The 17,465-nt window shown below is 37.9% G+C and overlaps 1 protein-coding gene and 1 long non-coding RNA gene across 2 annotated transcripts in view; both read right to left on the bottom strand.

Annotated features, from left to right (window-relative positions):
• LOC107554827 (protein diaphanous homolog 2-like) overlaps window positions 1-3,365 on the bottom strand; it is a 187,513-nt gene extending 184,148 nt beyond the window's left edge. Inside the window, exons 1-2 of the mRNA XM_016237458.1 lie at window positions 3,298-3,365; window positions 2,379-2,707 (exon numbers count right to left, since the gene is read on the bottom strand). Coding sequence (XP_016092944.1) covers window positions 2,379-2,465 — 87 coding nt within the window. The 5' untranslated portion in view covers window positions 2,466-2,707; window positions 3,298-3,365. The remainder of the gene's footprint in view (window positions 1-2,378; window positions 2,708-3,297) is intronic.
• Window positions 3,366-12,077: 8,712 nt separating this feature from the next.
• Window positions 12,078-15,302, bottom strand: LOC107554839 (uncharacterized). Its single transcript, XR_001605108.1, has 4 exons — window positions 15,236-15,302; window positions 14,306-14,350; window positions 14,038-14,113; window positions 12,078-12,164 (listed from the first exon to the last, which is right to left on the bottom strand). It is a non-coding gene; the product is annotated as an uncharacterized lncRNA (long non-coding RNA).
• Window positions 15,303-17,465: the final 2,163 nt, after the last annotated feature.

The raw sequence follows: 17,465 nt of genomic DNA, 5'->3' as shown, positions 1-17,465 counted from the left end.
TATATTTCTATTTACAAATAGCAATTTCTCAGAGATTTCCACCCATTATTTTTTAGAGCTCATAGAGCTCAAAATAACTACAAACATTTACACTACTGTTCAAAAGTTTGGAATCAGTTAGATTTTTTTTTTTTGGAAAGAAAAGAGGCCGAATACTTTTATTCAACAAGTATGCATTAAAATTGATCAAAAGTGACAGTAAAGACTCTTACATTGTTACAAAACATCTTTTCTCTTTTTTTTACAAATAAGTGCTGTTCTTTTGAAAGAATTCAGGATAAAAAGAAAGAATAAACACTGTTTTCAACATTGATGAAAAGAAACATTTATTGAGCGCCAAATCTTCATATTAGAATAATAATATGAAGATTTATCATCACAGGAATAAATTACATTTTAAAATAATAAAAGAGTAAATAGATATTGTAAATTGTATTTCATAATATTACTGTTGTTACTGTATTTTTTAACAAATGCAGCCTTACTGAATGTAAGACACTTTTTTCAAAATAAAAAATTAGCTTTCCATACCCAAACTTTTATACAATAGTAAATATTAAAATACATAAATCCAGGTATCCAGGTTTTCCAAGACTGTGGAAGCATGGTTCTTAAATAAAAATGACGGTTGTTGAGTTGCTGTTTTAACTTATTTTAAAGCTTTGTGTTACTTTAAACAAACACTTTTATGTTTTAAACCGCGGCCCCAGCAGGCCTGTGGGCCCCTAGATGAGAACCACTGCACTAGTAGACAAAATGTGGGGTGTTTTCAACTGCACAAGCCACATTCGCTACACTCGTGGTGACTTCCTAGCCATTCCTTGGGAATAAGAGGATTTAAACACTAACTAATCATGAAGTATTACAACATACCCATATTCCTCAGAATTTGAGGCAGCCTGGGACACAAAAAGTTAGTTGTAGTATCCATACCAGACTACTTTCAGGGCACCATTCAACTACAGCAATCAGAAAGTCTCCATCTGGCTTACGAAGGTTTACATTCCACAAAGCAAATGGAGCTCATAAAAGGATGGATTCCTGCAGCTCCCAAAAGAGTGCCATCATTATGAAGCTGGTACAGGGCACACTCATTTAACTGGATACAAGCTGTTTAGCAAAGTTACTATGCATATGTGGATTACACAGACTTAGACACTCATTCACCTCGCTTGATCTGGAACCCTGCTGTGACGATAAGCTCTGTCCGAGACCTATCAAGATGACTTAATGAACTTCAGACAGCTTTGTTACGTTTGCAGGCAAGGCCACAACTTTTGGGAAGTGAGGCAGTCTTGTCAAGTAATTAATACATGCATGAGGAGGCACCTTGAAATAGCCTGTCCTACATCCAGTAACCAGCATTACATATTTAGAAGTCAAAGCAAACTAATCTCAGGTCACTAAAAGTGGCATATGAAATATGAGAAGGCTGTGCAAGACACAGGTATGACAAAGTAATACTAAAATACTTGGCTCTGTATCAAACAGTTGACAAATGCCTAACATGCACTACTAACCAACATACTGTTCCGTTACTAGTACTGACGCCTTCAGTTATATTTCTTAAAAATCACATGACACTACTGATAAGCTTGAGGCTGGACAACAACAGTACACAACAGACAAATAACTTCATCATGTATCACATGGGCCTTTCTTCGCCCTGAGGTCAGCAAACTTTCAACAACGTTATAAAACTTTCAAAAAGGCAGCCAGCAAGAACTGAAACAAACAGTTCTAGTTTCACTACTAAGCCTTTGAGATAAGCGTAACCATCCACAAAGGTTCAGCACTATCACAACAAACACTACTCCAGACCCCACTGAAACTCACAGAGTGTTCTGACAGCACATTATCACGAGGTTCAGGGTCCTGTGAAGTAATACGCTGATAGGTTCAACAGCTCCATCAGAGAACGCTGGCTGAGCTGGTTAATCTTTGCAGTGAAAGCATGCTCCAAGTTTGAGAGAAACTTTGTTGATCGATATAACAAAAATGGTCAAATTCTTCACTGCTATTTGTCCGAATGGACACTAGAGGTAGAAAAGCCAAGTAGGGTGTGGAAATTTTTTTTGTCAGGGTCACTGCACAAAAAGGGGGCCTTTTGTGTGCCTCATGAATGTGTGTAAACAATGATTTTAACAATTACAAGCTGACACCAACTTCTACAATGAGTTGTTTATAGGCATTTGGCATTTCTTTTCAGCAAAAATGCAGATTTTTGCATAAGTTGGTGTCAGTTTGTTATATATATATATATAATTTTTTCTTCTACAAGCACATGCGACACACATGTTGCTGAAAAATCTCCCACTTAATTTTACATAACTAAGAAATAACAACAACAAAATTAATCCTGAAAATTAAATACATACCAGTTTTTTGTTTTTGCTCTCGTCCTCGCTGGTTTTCTTTTTGGAGGGTTTATTTGGGTCCTCCCCTCCAGCAGCCTGCTGATCCATCTTTGGAATGAAACTTCACTTCAACAGTAACTTTGTTTACAATTTCCCACGAGTTTGCAAACACTTATGAAAAATCACGGTCCTTCAAAAGCCATGTCATCCATGAAGAAAGAAACAAATATGAGTTGGATCCAGAACTATTCCATGTAAGTATCCAGTGGAATATGATGTAACATCTGTGAATGAAGCGGTCCAAAAAAATAAGGTGTGGAGATATTCAGTCCAAAACAACTACTCCGAGTCTGAGGGGAAAATAACAAACCAACCTGTTATAAAATTACATTTCGGAAGTGTTTTGTAATGTATACTATATGAAAGCACATTGAATAATTACAATAAAAGATATACAGCCATATATACACACTGTCAGTTAAGAGCTTGTGAACTTTTGTCGATTGTAATACATCAATGTAACATTATAACAATCATCTGAGGACACACTTTTGCCTTTCAGTAGAGTCAGTTTAACAATGCGTCTAATAAATTCGGAATTTCACACTTAAAACAATTATATAACAAGTCTATTCAAATATAAAGATTTTTCAGAGACTTGTAAAAAGTCAAAAGAGGTCTGTGAGTTCTATACAAAATGGCATATGTATAGCCAAACTGATTTTATTCAAAGGAGAAATGACCGCTGCTATCATCTAGGCGGTTACTTTCACACAGGAAACTGTTATTCCAGCGCTATGAGGCTTAAAGTAAAAGTATACAATAAAGACATGGGTTCTAAACGCCAAGTCTGCTTACATGGACATAGCGAATTAATATTAAACACCCAAATAGTCAAGTAATAATGCAGAAAACTGACAAAATCTCATCCAAGGCTTACCTACACAACCACACACACGAGCCAGGCCCACTATTGTCCCCGCCTATGGACGCTTCCCAATGCTCGTGAATAGTCACGCGGTAGAAAGATTTCAGCACTGATTGGTCACTTGAATGTTACAGCTTGAAGTGGGAGGGGGGTTTCATCACTCGTGGGGAGGAGACCGCTGGCTTTGGCTATATTGGAGAACTGACTGCTGTGCATATGGATAGGCTTAAATCAGTGGAAAGTCAAAATTATTTGCATAGCAGCGCAAAGTGCATTGGAGTAAATAAGATATTATCGTAGGTCTTATAAAAAAAATGGAATGCACTTATTTTTTCTGGAACTGCAGACTTTTTGTATTTATTTGAATTATGTTTCACCTATGACATTACATATAACTGGTAATGCATTTAATTGATTTGCTGGTAATGCATTTATAATATAACTGGTAATGCATTTAATTAATTTTGGAACAGCTTGAGGGTGAGTAAATGATGACAACTTTCATTTTTGAGTGAACTATCCCTTTAATAATTTTTAATGTCTTTGTCTTTTAATGTGTGTTTTTTTCTATCTTGCAAAATATGGGTAAAATGTGTGATGTATTTGGAATACCCCTCATTTTCACAAAAAAAGGTTAAGTGACACTGAAAATATTCCTTAAAATGTTTTTGCATTAACACAAAACAACAAAACAATAAGCCCACAGTAACCATGCTCTCCATCTCTGTACATGATAGCTCAAATAGACCAATTACAGAAGTACATCTTGTGTAATTCCAAGTGCTTGTCAACTTCAGTTTTGTCCAACAACAGATTTTTCACATATTACATAACTTGGAAAGAGATTTTACATCTGCATACAGTGTTGATTTTGAACGGCCTGTTTGCAACCTGATGTGCGTTTACATAATATGTAATGTTGCAGTAATTCACCGGCAATAATTCATACTTACTGTTACTTTATACAATACATACTTGAACATATAGTTTTGTGTGTAGTTCCTACACAGGCAATTTCAATTCAGTTTTAATTGCTTTAATACAAAGATTACTGCTGTCCAAATCTTTATTTGGTGCTCACTTCTCACACTCTCTCTTTCTTGTTCTCACTTCCTCTAAGCAAGGCTTCTATCCAGTTGCTTGATCAACTACTGTCATCTGGAGTGGATGCAGAGCATCTATATAAATTACACATAATGCAATAATAAGAGGGCAAATGTTGTGGTGAAGAGGCACAATGCACAAACAAATTCACAGTCGGGATATGTGTGTCAAAATCCCTTTAGCTCTCACCTGAACAGTAGCTGAATAGCACTAAAGGTGAAAATACAAATTGGTCAAAGTTTATTTGGTCACAAAAAGAGTGTAATGAAGCAAAGAGAATTGGGGAGGTCTAGAGAAACAGCAGGGAGCATAGGCTTCACACATTGTGTGCCTTCCTCATCACAGCTCACAGTATGGGAAGAACTTTGAAGGGTGTGCTTTTATTTCAGCCACTCACTTTATCTTTAATGTCCCAGAAGGGGAACGCCACATTAACTGCCTTTAAAATTCTCTTGGCCTTGCATTAGATACATTATGTACAATAAATGATGGGGTCAGGACAATTAGTAAAAGAGTATAATGCAATTAGAAATACATTCAAATACATTATAAATGTGCTTGTTCAGCTTGTAATATAACTATACACAATATATATGTTGAATGAAAACATTATGTATTTTGTTTTATTATTTATTAATTCATTTGTTTGATTTAAATCATTTGATTTATTTTGTTCATTTGGTTTAATTTTTCTTTCAATTTCAGTTGTTATCTTTGTCAGTTTTTTTCTCAATATTTCACAGTGCGGTTGCAGGGTGTAACCACAACAGACATAAACTTGACAGTCTAGTTATCATCTGTGGCACCTGCCAAAACTATGCCACTTCCTTTGTGCTTCTTAAGCTGAACTTCTTCAATTGTTCTTCCACATCAATGATTACGCTTTTATTAAAATAAAAAAACTTCCACCAAGGGCCATTTCTTCATCAAATAGAGGATTTACTGTATAAAACAGTGCAATCAAGCTGTGTTACACATATACTGTAGTGACAAGATATATATTCTGCTCTATTTGTTTACATGAGTGGTTTATGCATGTAGCATCCTCATACCAGGTCTAAAATTAGATACCAGGGCTACTTTTACATTATGGGCAGCTATTTCCCATGGTTTGCTTTTGTCATTTAACTCAGTCCTGCCCGTATGAGACTGTTGCTCTAAATTCTCAGTCTTGTTCACTAGGCCCTGTCGAGTGATTCATAGAGTCCCAGGGCAAGACAATGAATTTCCATTTACAAGAGATGAACAGTAAACCCGACTTGTGACTTATAATCATATGAACATCTACTCTGATTACTGAAGTGTGAAGATAACCGTCTGTAGTTGGTGCAAATTGTATTGATCTGGGCCTGTTTCTCACATTATTAAATACTTCACTGAAAAAAAAAACCTGTTGGATTAACATAAAAATATGTACATCGGTTGCACATATTAAAGTTAGATTTACTCAACATGATTTTTATATGTTAACGCTACATAACTTATGTTTGTTAAATGAACATGATTTAAATATGTTAAAGCTATATACTTTCTGTTTGTTAAATTAACATGATTTATAAATGTTAAAGCTTCATAATTTGTTTGTTAAATGAACATGATTTATACATGTTAAAGCTTCATAATTTGTTTAAATGAACATGATTTATATATGTTAAAGCTACATAATTTATGTTTGTTAAACAAATGTGATTTTAATGTCTTTCATTCATATATGCAGTGGTTTCACAATAAATAAAACTATCCTGGTTAGTTCTAGTTTTAGAATACTGTAAGCTGACTTTCATAAATACATGTATTTTGTACATCTACTAGTCTTAGCTACAACATTAATACGATACAGTTTTAAAAAGACAAGCAAAAACATTTCTTGAATCAATTCACTGTATTTTTAACAGTACAATACATTTTCACACAGTATGTGCTACAGAAACGTTCTGTTAAGATAAAAAATTGCTTAAATTTCATGAATGAATGACTACGAACAATGACAGCATATCCCGTCATTAGACAACTCAGAGAGAGTAAACAAAACAAACATTAAGTAAAAGACAAGACACTTTCAAACAGGTGTTGTGGTAAGTTGATGAGTATAAAGTAGTCCAAAGCTTCTCTAGACGTTTTTGTTTTAAAAGCATAAGCTGGTTAATCTTTGCAGTGAAAGCATGCTCCAAGTTTGAGAGAAACTTTGTTGATCGATATAACAAAAATGGTCAAATTCTTCACTGCTATTTGTCCGAATGGACACTAGAGGTAGAAAAGCCAAGTAGGGTGTGGAAATTTTTTTTGTCAGGGTCACTGCACAAAAAGGGGGCCTTTTGTGTGCCTCATGAATGTGTGTAAACAATGATTTTAACAATTACAAGCTGACACCAACTTCTACAATGAGTTGTTTATAGGCATTTGGCATTTCTTTTCAGCAAAAATGCAGATTTTTGCATAAGTTGGTGTCAGTTTGTTATATATATATATATAATTTTTTCTTCTACAAGCACATGCGACACACATGTTGCTGAAAAATCTCCCACTTAATTTTACATAACTAAGAAATAACAACAACAAAATTAATCCTGAAAATTAAATACATACCAGTTTTTTGTTTTTGCTCTCGTCCTCGCTGGTTTTCTTTTTGGAGGGTTTATTTGGGTCCTCCCCTCCAGCAGCCTGCTGATCCATCTTTGGAATGAAACTTCACTTCAACAGTAACTTTGTTTACAATTTCCCACGAGTTTGCAAACACTTATGAAAAATCACGGTCCTTCAAAAGCCATGTCATCCATGAAGAAAGAAACAAATATGAGTTGGATCCAGAACTATTCCATGTAAGTATCCAGTGGAATATGATGTAACATCTGTGAATGAAGCGGTCCAAAAAAATAAGGTGTGGAGATATTCAGTCCAAAACAACTACTCCGAGTCTGAGGGGAAAATAACAAACCAACCTGTTATAAAATTACATTTCGGAAGTGTTTTGTAATGTATACTATATGAAAGCACATTGAATAATTACAATAAAAGATATACAGCCATATATACACACTGTCAGTTAAGAGCTTGTGAACTTTTGTCGATTGTAATACATCAATGTAACATTATAACAATCATCTGAGGACACACTTTTGCCTTTCAGTAGAGTCAGTTTAACAATGCGTCTAATAAATTCGGAATTTCACACTTAAAACAATTATATAACAAGTCTATTCAAATATAAAGATTTTTCAGAGACTTGTAAAAAGTCAAAAGAGGTCTGTGAGTTCTATACAAAATGGCATATGTATAGCCAAACTGATTTTATTCAAAGGAGAAATGACCGCTGCTATCATCTAGGCGGTTACTTTCACACAGGAAACTGTTATTCCAGCGCTATGAGGCTTAAAGTAAAAGTATACAATAAAGACATGGGTTCTAAACGCCAAGTCTGCTTACATGGACATAGCGAATTAATATTAAACACCCAAATAGTCAAGTAATAATGCAGAAAACTGACAAAATCTCATCCAAGGCTTACCTACACAACCACACACACGAGCCAGGCCCACTATTGTCCCCGCCTATGGACGCTTCCCAATGCTCGTGAATAGTCACGCGGTAGAAAGATTTCAGCACTGATTGGTCACTTGAATGTTACAGCTTGAAGTGGGAGGGGGGTTTCATCACTCGTGGGGAGGAGACCGCTGGCTTTGGCTATATTGGAGAACTGACTGCTGTGCATATGGATAGGCTTAAATCAGTGGAAAGTCAAAATTATTTGCATAGCAGCGCAAAGTGCATTGGAGTAAATAAGATATTATCGTAGGTCTTATAAAAAAAATGGAATGCACTTATTTTTTCTGGAACTGCAGACTTTTTGTATTTATTTGAATTATGTTTCACCTATGACATTACATATAACTGGTAATGCATTTAATTGATTTGCTGGTAATGCATTTATAATATAACTGGTAATGCATTTAATTAATTTTGGAACAGCTTGAGGGTGAGTAAATGATGACAACTTTCATTTTTGAGTGAACTATCCCTTTAATAATTTTTAATGTCTTTGTCTTTTAATGTGTGTTTTTTTCTATCTTGCAAAATATGGGTAAAATGTGTGATGTATTTGGAATACCCCTCATTTTCACAAAAAAAGGTTAAGTGACACTGAAAATATTCCTTAAAATGTTTTTGCATTAACACAAAACAACAAAACAATAAGCCCACAGTAACCATGCTCTCCATCTCTGTACATGATAGCTCAAATAGACCAATTACAGAAGTACATCTTGTGTAATTCCAAGTGCTTGTCAACTTCAGTTTTGTCCAACAACAGATTTTTCACATATTACATAACTTGGAAAGAGATTTTACATCTGCATACAGTGTTGATTTTGAACGGCCTGTTTGCAACCTGATGTGCGTTTACATAATATGTAATGTTGCAGTAATTCACCGGCAATAATTCATACTTACTGTTACTTTATACAATACATACTTGAACATATAGTTTTGTGTGTAGTTCCTACACAGGCAATTTCAATTCAGTTTTAATTGCTTTAATACAAAGATTACTGCTGTCCAAATCTTTATTTGGTGCTCACTTCTCACACTCTCTCTTTCTTGTTCTCACTTCCTCTAAGCAAGGCTTCTATCCAGTTGCTTGATCAACTACTGTCATCTGGAGTGGATGCAGAGCATCTATATAAATTACACATAATGCAATAATAAGAGGGCAAATGTTGTGGTGAAGAGGCACAATGCACAAACAAATTCACAGTCGGGATATGTGTGTCAAAATCCCTTTAGCTCTCACCTGAACAGTAGCTGAATAGCACTAAAGGTGAAAATACAAATTGGTCAAAGTTTATTTGGTCACAAAAAGAGTGTAATGAAGCAAAGAGAATTGGGGAGGTCTAGAGAAACAGCAGGGAGCATAGGCTTCACACATTGTGTGCCTTCCTCATCACAGCTCACAGTATGGGAAGAACTTTGAAGGGTGTGCTTTTATTTCAGCCACTCACTTTATCTTTAATGTCCCAGAAGGGGAACGCCACATTAACTGCCTTTAAAATTCTCTTGGCCTTGCATTAGATACATTATGTACAATAAATGATGGGGTCAGGACAATTAGTAAAAGAGTATAATGCAATTAGAAATACATTCAAATACATTATAAATGTGCTTGTTCAGCTTGTAATATAACTATACACAATATATATGTTGAATGAAAACATTATGTATTTTGTTTTATTATTTATTAATTCATTTGTTTGATTTAAATCATTTGATTTATTTTGTTCATTTGGTTTAATTTTTCTTTCAATTTCAGTTGTTATCTTTGTCAGTTTTTTTCTCAATATTTCACAGTGCGGTTGCAGGGTGTAACCACAACAGACATAAACTTGACAGTCTAGTTATCATCTGTGGCACCTGCCAAAACTATGCCACTTCCTTTGTGCTTCTTAAGCTGAACTTCTTCAATTGTTCTTCCACATCAATGATTACGCTTTTATTAAAATAAAAAAACTTCCACCAAGGGCCATTTCTTCATCAAATAGAGGATTTACTGTATAAAACAGTGCAATCAAGCTGTGTTACACATATACTGTAGTGACAAGATATATATTCTGCTCTATTTGTTTACATGAGTGGTTTATGCATGTAGCATCCTCATACCAGGTCTAAAATTAGATACCAGGGCTACTTTTACATTATGGGCAGCTATTTCCCATGGTTTGCTTTTGTCATTTAACTCAGTCCTGCCCGTATGAGACTGTTGCTCTAAATTCTCAGTCTTGTTCACTAGGCCCTGTCGAGTGATTCATAGAGTCCCAGGGCAAGACAATGAATTTCCATTTACAAGAGATGAACAGTAAACCCGACTTGTATCATATGATCATATGAACATCTACTCTGATTACTGAAGTGTGAAGATAACCGTCTGTAGTTGGTGCAAATTGTATTGATGTTTCTCACTTTCTCACATTATTAAATACTTCACTGAAAAAAAAAACCTGTTGGATTAACATAAAAATATGTACATCGGTTGCACATATTAAAGTTAGATTTACTCAACATGATTTTTATATGTTAACGCTACATAACTTATGTTTGTTAAATGAACATGATTTAAATATGTTAAAGCTATATACTTTCTGTTTGTTAAATTAACATGATTTATAAATGTTAAAGCTTCATAATTTGTTTGTTAAATGAACATGATTTATACATGTTAAAGCTTCATAATTTGTTTAAATGAACATGATTTATATATGTTAAAGCTACATAATTTATGTTTGTTAAACAAATGTGATTTTAATGTCTTTCATTCATATATGCAGTGGTTTCACAATAAATAAAACTATCCTGGTTAGTTCTAGTTTTAGAATACTGTAAGCTGACTTTCATAAATACATGTATTTTGTACATCTACTAGTCTTAGCTACAACATTAATACGATACAGTTTTAAAAAGACAAGCAAAAACATTTCTTGAATCAATTCACTGTATTTTTAACAGTACAATACATTTTCACACAGTATGTGCTACAGAAACGTTCTGTTAAGATAAAAAATTGCTTAAATTTCATGAATGAATGACTACGAACAATGACAGCATATCCCGTCATTAGACAACTCAGAGAGAGTAAACAAAACAAACATTAAGTAAAAGACAAGACACTTTCAAACAGGTGTTGTGGTAAGTTGATGAGTATAAAGTAGTCCAAAGCTTCTCTAGACGTTTTTGTTTTAAAAGCATAAGACACATCAAATCTCTGTATTATTTTTAACAGTACAATTATTTTTTTCACCGAGTATGTGCTACAGAAATAAGCTTTCTCTGTGTGAAGTTAAAAACTGCTTGCATTCCAAGAACGAATGACTACAAACAATGACAGCATATCCTCTTGTCTTTAGATCATTTAGGTATAGTAAAATGCAATAAAACAAACATTAAGTAAATGACAAGACACCATCAAACAGGTGTTCTGGAAAAGGTTAACAGTAATGAGGAGTATAAAGTAGTCCAAAGTACAATACATTTTTTCACTGAGCATGTGCTACAGAAATGAGCTTTGCGTTTCTCGACGCAGCTCGAGTTCCTGAAGAGGAACGCCTCAGGTTACGTATGTAACCCTAGTTCCTCGAGGGAACGAGACGCTGCGTCTCGGTGCCAGCCTTCCGGCGTCCCTGCCAGTGCTTGCTTCACTCCTTGAGCTGACGCTGGTCTCACCGCACGTGCTTTTATAGCCTCCTGGTCATTACGTCACCCGCCGTGACGTCTCGCCCATCTATTGGTCTGATTACACACGAAATTCAGAGCCCGTCACGCTGAACGGCGTTCCCCTAGCGTTTCTTGACGCAGCGTCTCGTTCCCTCGAGGAACTAGGGTTACATACGTAACCTGAGGCGTTTTCTTTGAGAGTGTGTGTGAAATAATAAAAGAAACAGTGGTCCTTATTCCAAGAGGAAGTACCTGCCGTACCATGGAAACAGTTCACTCATAGAGTCTGTTTCTAAGAACTTGAGCTTTCTTTGATAAGAGTGCAGCCTTCCAGCTCCATGACTTCTTTCTGCAGTACATCAAAGGTATATTTCATTTCAGGTGGGTAGTTGAGATTTAAAGCATACATTAGACCAAAAAGCATTGCCGTAGCTAATGCAAAGTTGTCCAAGCCTTGCCAGACATTCTGGCCTTCAAGGACCAATCCCGATGTCCTGAGATCCGTCATGAAATTTAAGGATGTAGATTCCCACTGTGGTGGTCTCATTGGATTTTTGGATGAAGGCTTCGTCAGCAGTCTGCAGAATGCACAGACAAAATTAGATTTAACAGAACATTGGGCACTTCTCTGGGAATATTTTTAAAAAATTAATTTCAATCAATTAATAATGTAGATCTAATGAAGAATGTGAACTTGTATATAATGAGAACAAGACAAGGCCAAGAAAATCACGTGACTCGGGGGGAAATTTAGTTCCGCTATTCTCTTTTCTCAAATATCCCTTCTTACCTTTTCGGTTTTGTCCGTTTTCCTATTTGCTGTTGTATAATCCACAAATAAATTATTTTCTACTTGTTTGTAGCTTATACAGCCACTCAGAACGTTGCTCGAATTTACTGGCAGGTGGGTTTATTTCACCAGCTGTCATACAGTATAGGCTACACAGCTACTCATTCAACAAATCCCCTGCTCGCTTTTTTTTTTTTAAATGTAAAACCATATTAGAGGATATTAGAGGTAGAAGACATTATCAGACTAGGCCAATAAAAAAATTATAATATTAATAGTATAAAGATACAAATATATTAATATTAATGAAAATACACTATTCTTAAAAAGGTTATTTATCACACTATTGAGGTCCTTTGTAGCACTTTCAAAGCATGGTTCTTTATGGAACCTTATAAAAAGGGTTCTATTTCGAACCAAAAAGTGTTCCGAAGAACCCTAATTTGGTACTGTTTAGAACCATTTCAAGTGGGTTTTTTTACACTGCAAAACAAGAAATGCCACAAATATCACCGCAAATTTTGAGAAAAGATGCTGCAATTTCAGTCATTTTAGGCCAGAAATTATCAAAAAAGATCCAGCAAAATTCTGGAGGGACTGATCAATAATCTAAGTAGCGGGTGGTTTTTTTATGCAATTATTTGTTTATGAAAGACAGATCTAAATTAATGAACCTTTATAATTGTACTTACCACATACTCTTTCACTAAATTGTCTGGATCCTCGTTGAGGTATACGCAGACCCCCTTGATAATACATTCTCGTCCAATATCGACATCATCGTCCTGGCCAAGGGTGACAAGCAGAGCAGAGGGTTTTTTTTTAAATACATTTTTACCCCCACTGATCTATATAAATAACTGGATTGCTCATGGAAACCTAAAAACTCCTAACATTTAGGATGCTTTTGATATAAAGTTTTGCTGGTTAGCTTTGTCCTTGACAGTGTACAAGACGACCTACATCAAAAGGGTTCTATTTAGCACCAAAAAGTGTTCCGAAGAACCCTAATTTGGTACTGTTTAGAACCATTTCAAGTGGGTTTTTTTACACTGCAAAACAAGAAATGCCACAAATATCACCGCAAATTTTGAGAAAAGATGCTGCAATTTCAGTCATTTTAGGCCAGAAATAAGAAAAAAAGGTCCCGCAAAATCCTGGAGGGACTGATCAATAATCTAAGTAGCGGGTGGTTTTTTTATGCAATTATTTGTTTATGAAAGACAGATCTAAATTAATGAACCTTTATAATTGTACTTACCACATACTCTTTCACTAAATTGTCTGGATCCTCGTTGAGGTATACGCAGACCCCCTTGATAATACATTCTCGTCCAATATCGACATCATCGTCCTGGCCAAGGGTGACAAGCAGAGCAGAGGGTTTTTTTTTAAATACATTTTTACCCCCACTGATCTATATAAATAACTGGATTGCTCATGGAAACCTAAAAACTCCTAACATTTAGGATGCTTTTGATATAAAGTTTTGCTGGTTAGCTTTGTCCTTGACAGTGTACAAGACGACCTACAATCTAAAACATGACATTTCTGAAACGGTTTTGTTCAAAAGAAATGGATAGTTAAAAACTAGTATTTTTTTTAAAAGGTAAAATGACAAGTATAAATAAGTAGGATTAAAACTTTTGGGTTATGCTCACCAAATTCACAGATGAAGATCATTCAAAGCAGTTTACAAAAGCTTTGAGCAGAAAGACGTCACGTAAATGCAACCACCTAAAAAAAAACCTTTGAATAATACTTCTATTACATATATTTTACTTATAAATGCTAAACCTTCAATTAATTTCATTAACCAAATAACTTAATTTCGCAGTGTATAGCCTGTCTATACATATACAGCACATACAAATGGAAAAAACTAAAATGAAGTTAGAAATAAATTAAATAAAAGATTGGAATACTCACCACTTCTACTTAACAGCCAGCATACAAAGCAAAACAGATGTCAAACTGGAGGAACAAGGTGATAAAAGACAAGACATTAAAAACAAGCCATTTACTAGCTTTTTTTAACAGTAAAACTAAATGTAAACCAAGACACACTGTGAATGGAAGAAAAGTGCAACACGCAATATGGCGGAATATTTCCGCCTTCTACCTAAAAGGCCAATCATCACGTTACTGCAGCTGAAGCTAGAGGCTCCGGTTGCCATAGAAACGGAGTCGCGCGCTTTTTTCATATTGGCTGGGCCGACCTTTTTATAACGTCATTTGAGCACAAGATACAACACCTATAAGACAATTCATGTAAGATTTCGTTGCGGATTTGAAATGTTATTTAAATGTGAGTGGCAAGCATTTGATGAGATTTTAACGTTCTGTAACATACCCTCCCCCACCCCAAATAAATCGGGTGCCAATCACTCCCTGACAGGATTTTCCCATTTGCTGCAATTAAGACCACCGAGTGAATGACCTATCTTGAAAGGGAAAGTCTGCAAAATAACAAGTATTTTCTTTGTGATCAAATTTAAAAGGTATAACTTACAGCTCAGCCAGAAGGCATTTTGACGTTTTGTAAGTAATGTTAACATATCCCCTCCCTCACCCCACATTAGTTGGCGCCACCAGTCACTCCCTGACACGAATTAGTCGTAATACACAGGGAAAAAATATGCCTGACGGATTGCACACAATTTGCAAAATATTAATGAACGTCATGGTATTAAACAGGGGTTCTGTTATCGCTAACCACATTAAACATTAGCACTAACTTTGCCTTTCCGTCGGGTTGCTCGATAAAATCAGCACAGAAAAACGTTACCGCCGGGAAAATACGTTCAAATGGATTACTAACTGTTTCTCAATGGCATTTCAGTTCAAAGTTTTAATTACCTTCACTCTGTAGCGATCCACTGCGAAAAGGTCCAGCTTCCAACATCCAGAGCTAGAGTGAAAATGGTGGACTGTCCAGCAGTTAATTGGTTCCCTCTCGAGCTTTCACGAGACATCACGGAGATATTTCTCCGTTACGGGACCGATAGAGCCGCCGGATCAGCACGACTACTGCGTCGCCTGCCTGGGCCTGGCCCACGCCGAGGCGGCGCTGGACGAGTCCAACTGCGGGCATTGCGCGGACCTTCCGGCCCGCGTGCTCCGGACCCGCCGTGATGTGGCTCGCGGCCTATTCGGGATTAGGCCCACTGCCGCCAGCGTGCCGCTGGTGGGCCCTCCCGGTGACGGGAGCGTCGTCTTGTCGCTCCACCAACCCCAACGGTCGCCCCATTCCCCGGTCTCACTCCCCGAGGACTGCTTCCGCCCTCCTTCCAACATCGCGGAGTTTGTATCCTTTGTAACATACCCTCCCCCACCCCAAATAAATCGGGTGCCAATCACTCCCTGACAGGATTTTCCCATTTGCTGCAATTAAGACCACCGAGTGAATGACCTATCTTGAAAGGGAAAGTCTGCAAAATAACAAGTATTTTCTTTGTGATCAAATTTAAAAGGTATAACTTACAGCTCAGCCAGAAGGCATTTTGACGTTTTGTAAGTAATGTTAACATATCCCCTCCCTCACCCCACATTAGTTGGCGCCACCAGTCACTCCCTGACACGAATTAGTCGTAATACACAGGGAAAAAATATGCCTGACGGATTGCACACAATTTGCAAAATATTAATGAACGTCATGGTATTAAACAGGGGTTCTGTTATCGCTAACCACATTAAACATTAGCACTAACTTTGCCTTTCCGTCGGGTTGCTCGATAAAATCAGCACAGAAAAACGTTACCGCCGGGAAAATACGTTCAAATGGATTACTAACTGTTTCTCAATGGCATTTCAGTTCAAAGTTTTAATTACCTTCACTCTGTAGCGATCCACTGCGAAAAGGTCCAGCTTCCAACATCCAGAGCTAGAGTGAAAATGGTGGACTGTCCAGCAGTTAATTGGTTCCCTCTCGAGCTTTCACGAGACATCACGGAGATATTTCTCCGTTACGGGACCGATAGAGCCGCCGGATCAGCACGACTACTGCGTCGCCTGCCTGGGCCTGGCCCACGCCGAGGCGGCGCTGGACGAGTCCAACTGCGGGCATTGCGCGGACCTTCCGGCCCGCGTGCTCCGGACCCGCCGTGATCTGGCTCGTGGCCTATTCGGGATGAGGCCCACTGCCGCCAGCGTGCCGCTGGTGGGCCCTCCCGGTGACGGGAGCGTCGTCTTGTCGCTCCACCAACCCCAACGGTCGCCCCATTCCCCGGTCTCACTCCCCGAGGACTGCTTCCGCCCTCCTTCCAACATCGCGGAGTTTGTATCCTTTAGCCAGGAGGAGGGGGATGACTCGATGCCTCGGAGAGGGAGGATTGGGCGGGATCGGAGTCCGATCAGGAGTTGGAGCTTACCTGGAGTCCTCCAGAGGAGCCTGCCAGGAGTAAGCTTGACTCCTGGTATTTCAGGTCCACCCGGAAAGCTGACTCGAGGACGTCGGTCCCCTTTTTCCCCAACGTACATGAGCAGCTGGTGAAAACATGGCCTGCGCCCCAATCAGCGTGCGTCCACTCTGCCACACAGGCCATTTTTACCCACGTGGATGGGGCAGAGGCCCACGGGTACGTGCGCTCTCCCCCAGTCGAAGAGACCGTCGTTGCGCACCTGTGTCCTGCAGCAGCCAAGACCATAGGCTCAGACATCAGCCTCCCCTCAAAGCCGTGCAGAACCACCACCCACCTTGTCAATAAAGCATGTGCATCTGATGGCGAGGCGGCTTCCGCACTGCACGCCATGGCAGTGCTGCAAGTTTTTCAGGCGAAGCTCCTGCAGGCAGCGGAGGGCGGAGCCCTCACGGCAGAGGCCACTAAGGATCTGCGCACGGCGACGGACTTCGCGCTGATGGTGACGAAGCGAGCGGCCCAGGCTGTAGGTAAGGTCATGGGTTTTATGGTCATCCTTCAGAGCCACCTTTGGTTGAACCTAGCTGACCTCAAGGATGTTGACCGTAAAGTGCTGCTGAATGCTCCTGTGACTCCCTCCGGCCTTTTTGGTAACGCCGTGGAGTTCATTACTGAGCGCTTCGCGGAGGCTCAAAAGCACGCCAAAGCCATGAGTCACGTGATGCCGAGGC

The sequence above is a fragment of the Sinocyclocheilus grahami genome, unplaced genomic scaffold, assembly GCF_001515645.1.
Source record: "Sinocyclocheilus grahami isolate Dianchi unplaced genomic scaffold, SAMN03320097.WGS_v1.1 scaffold515.1, whole genome shotgun sequence".
NCBI classification, from domain to species: Eukaryota; Metazoa; Chordata; class Actinopteri; order Cypriniformes; family Cyprinidae; genus Sinocyclocheilus; species Sinocyclocheilus grahami.
This window is presented reverse-complemented; position numbering and strand designations above follow the sequence as displayed.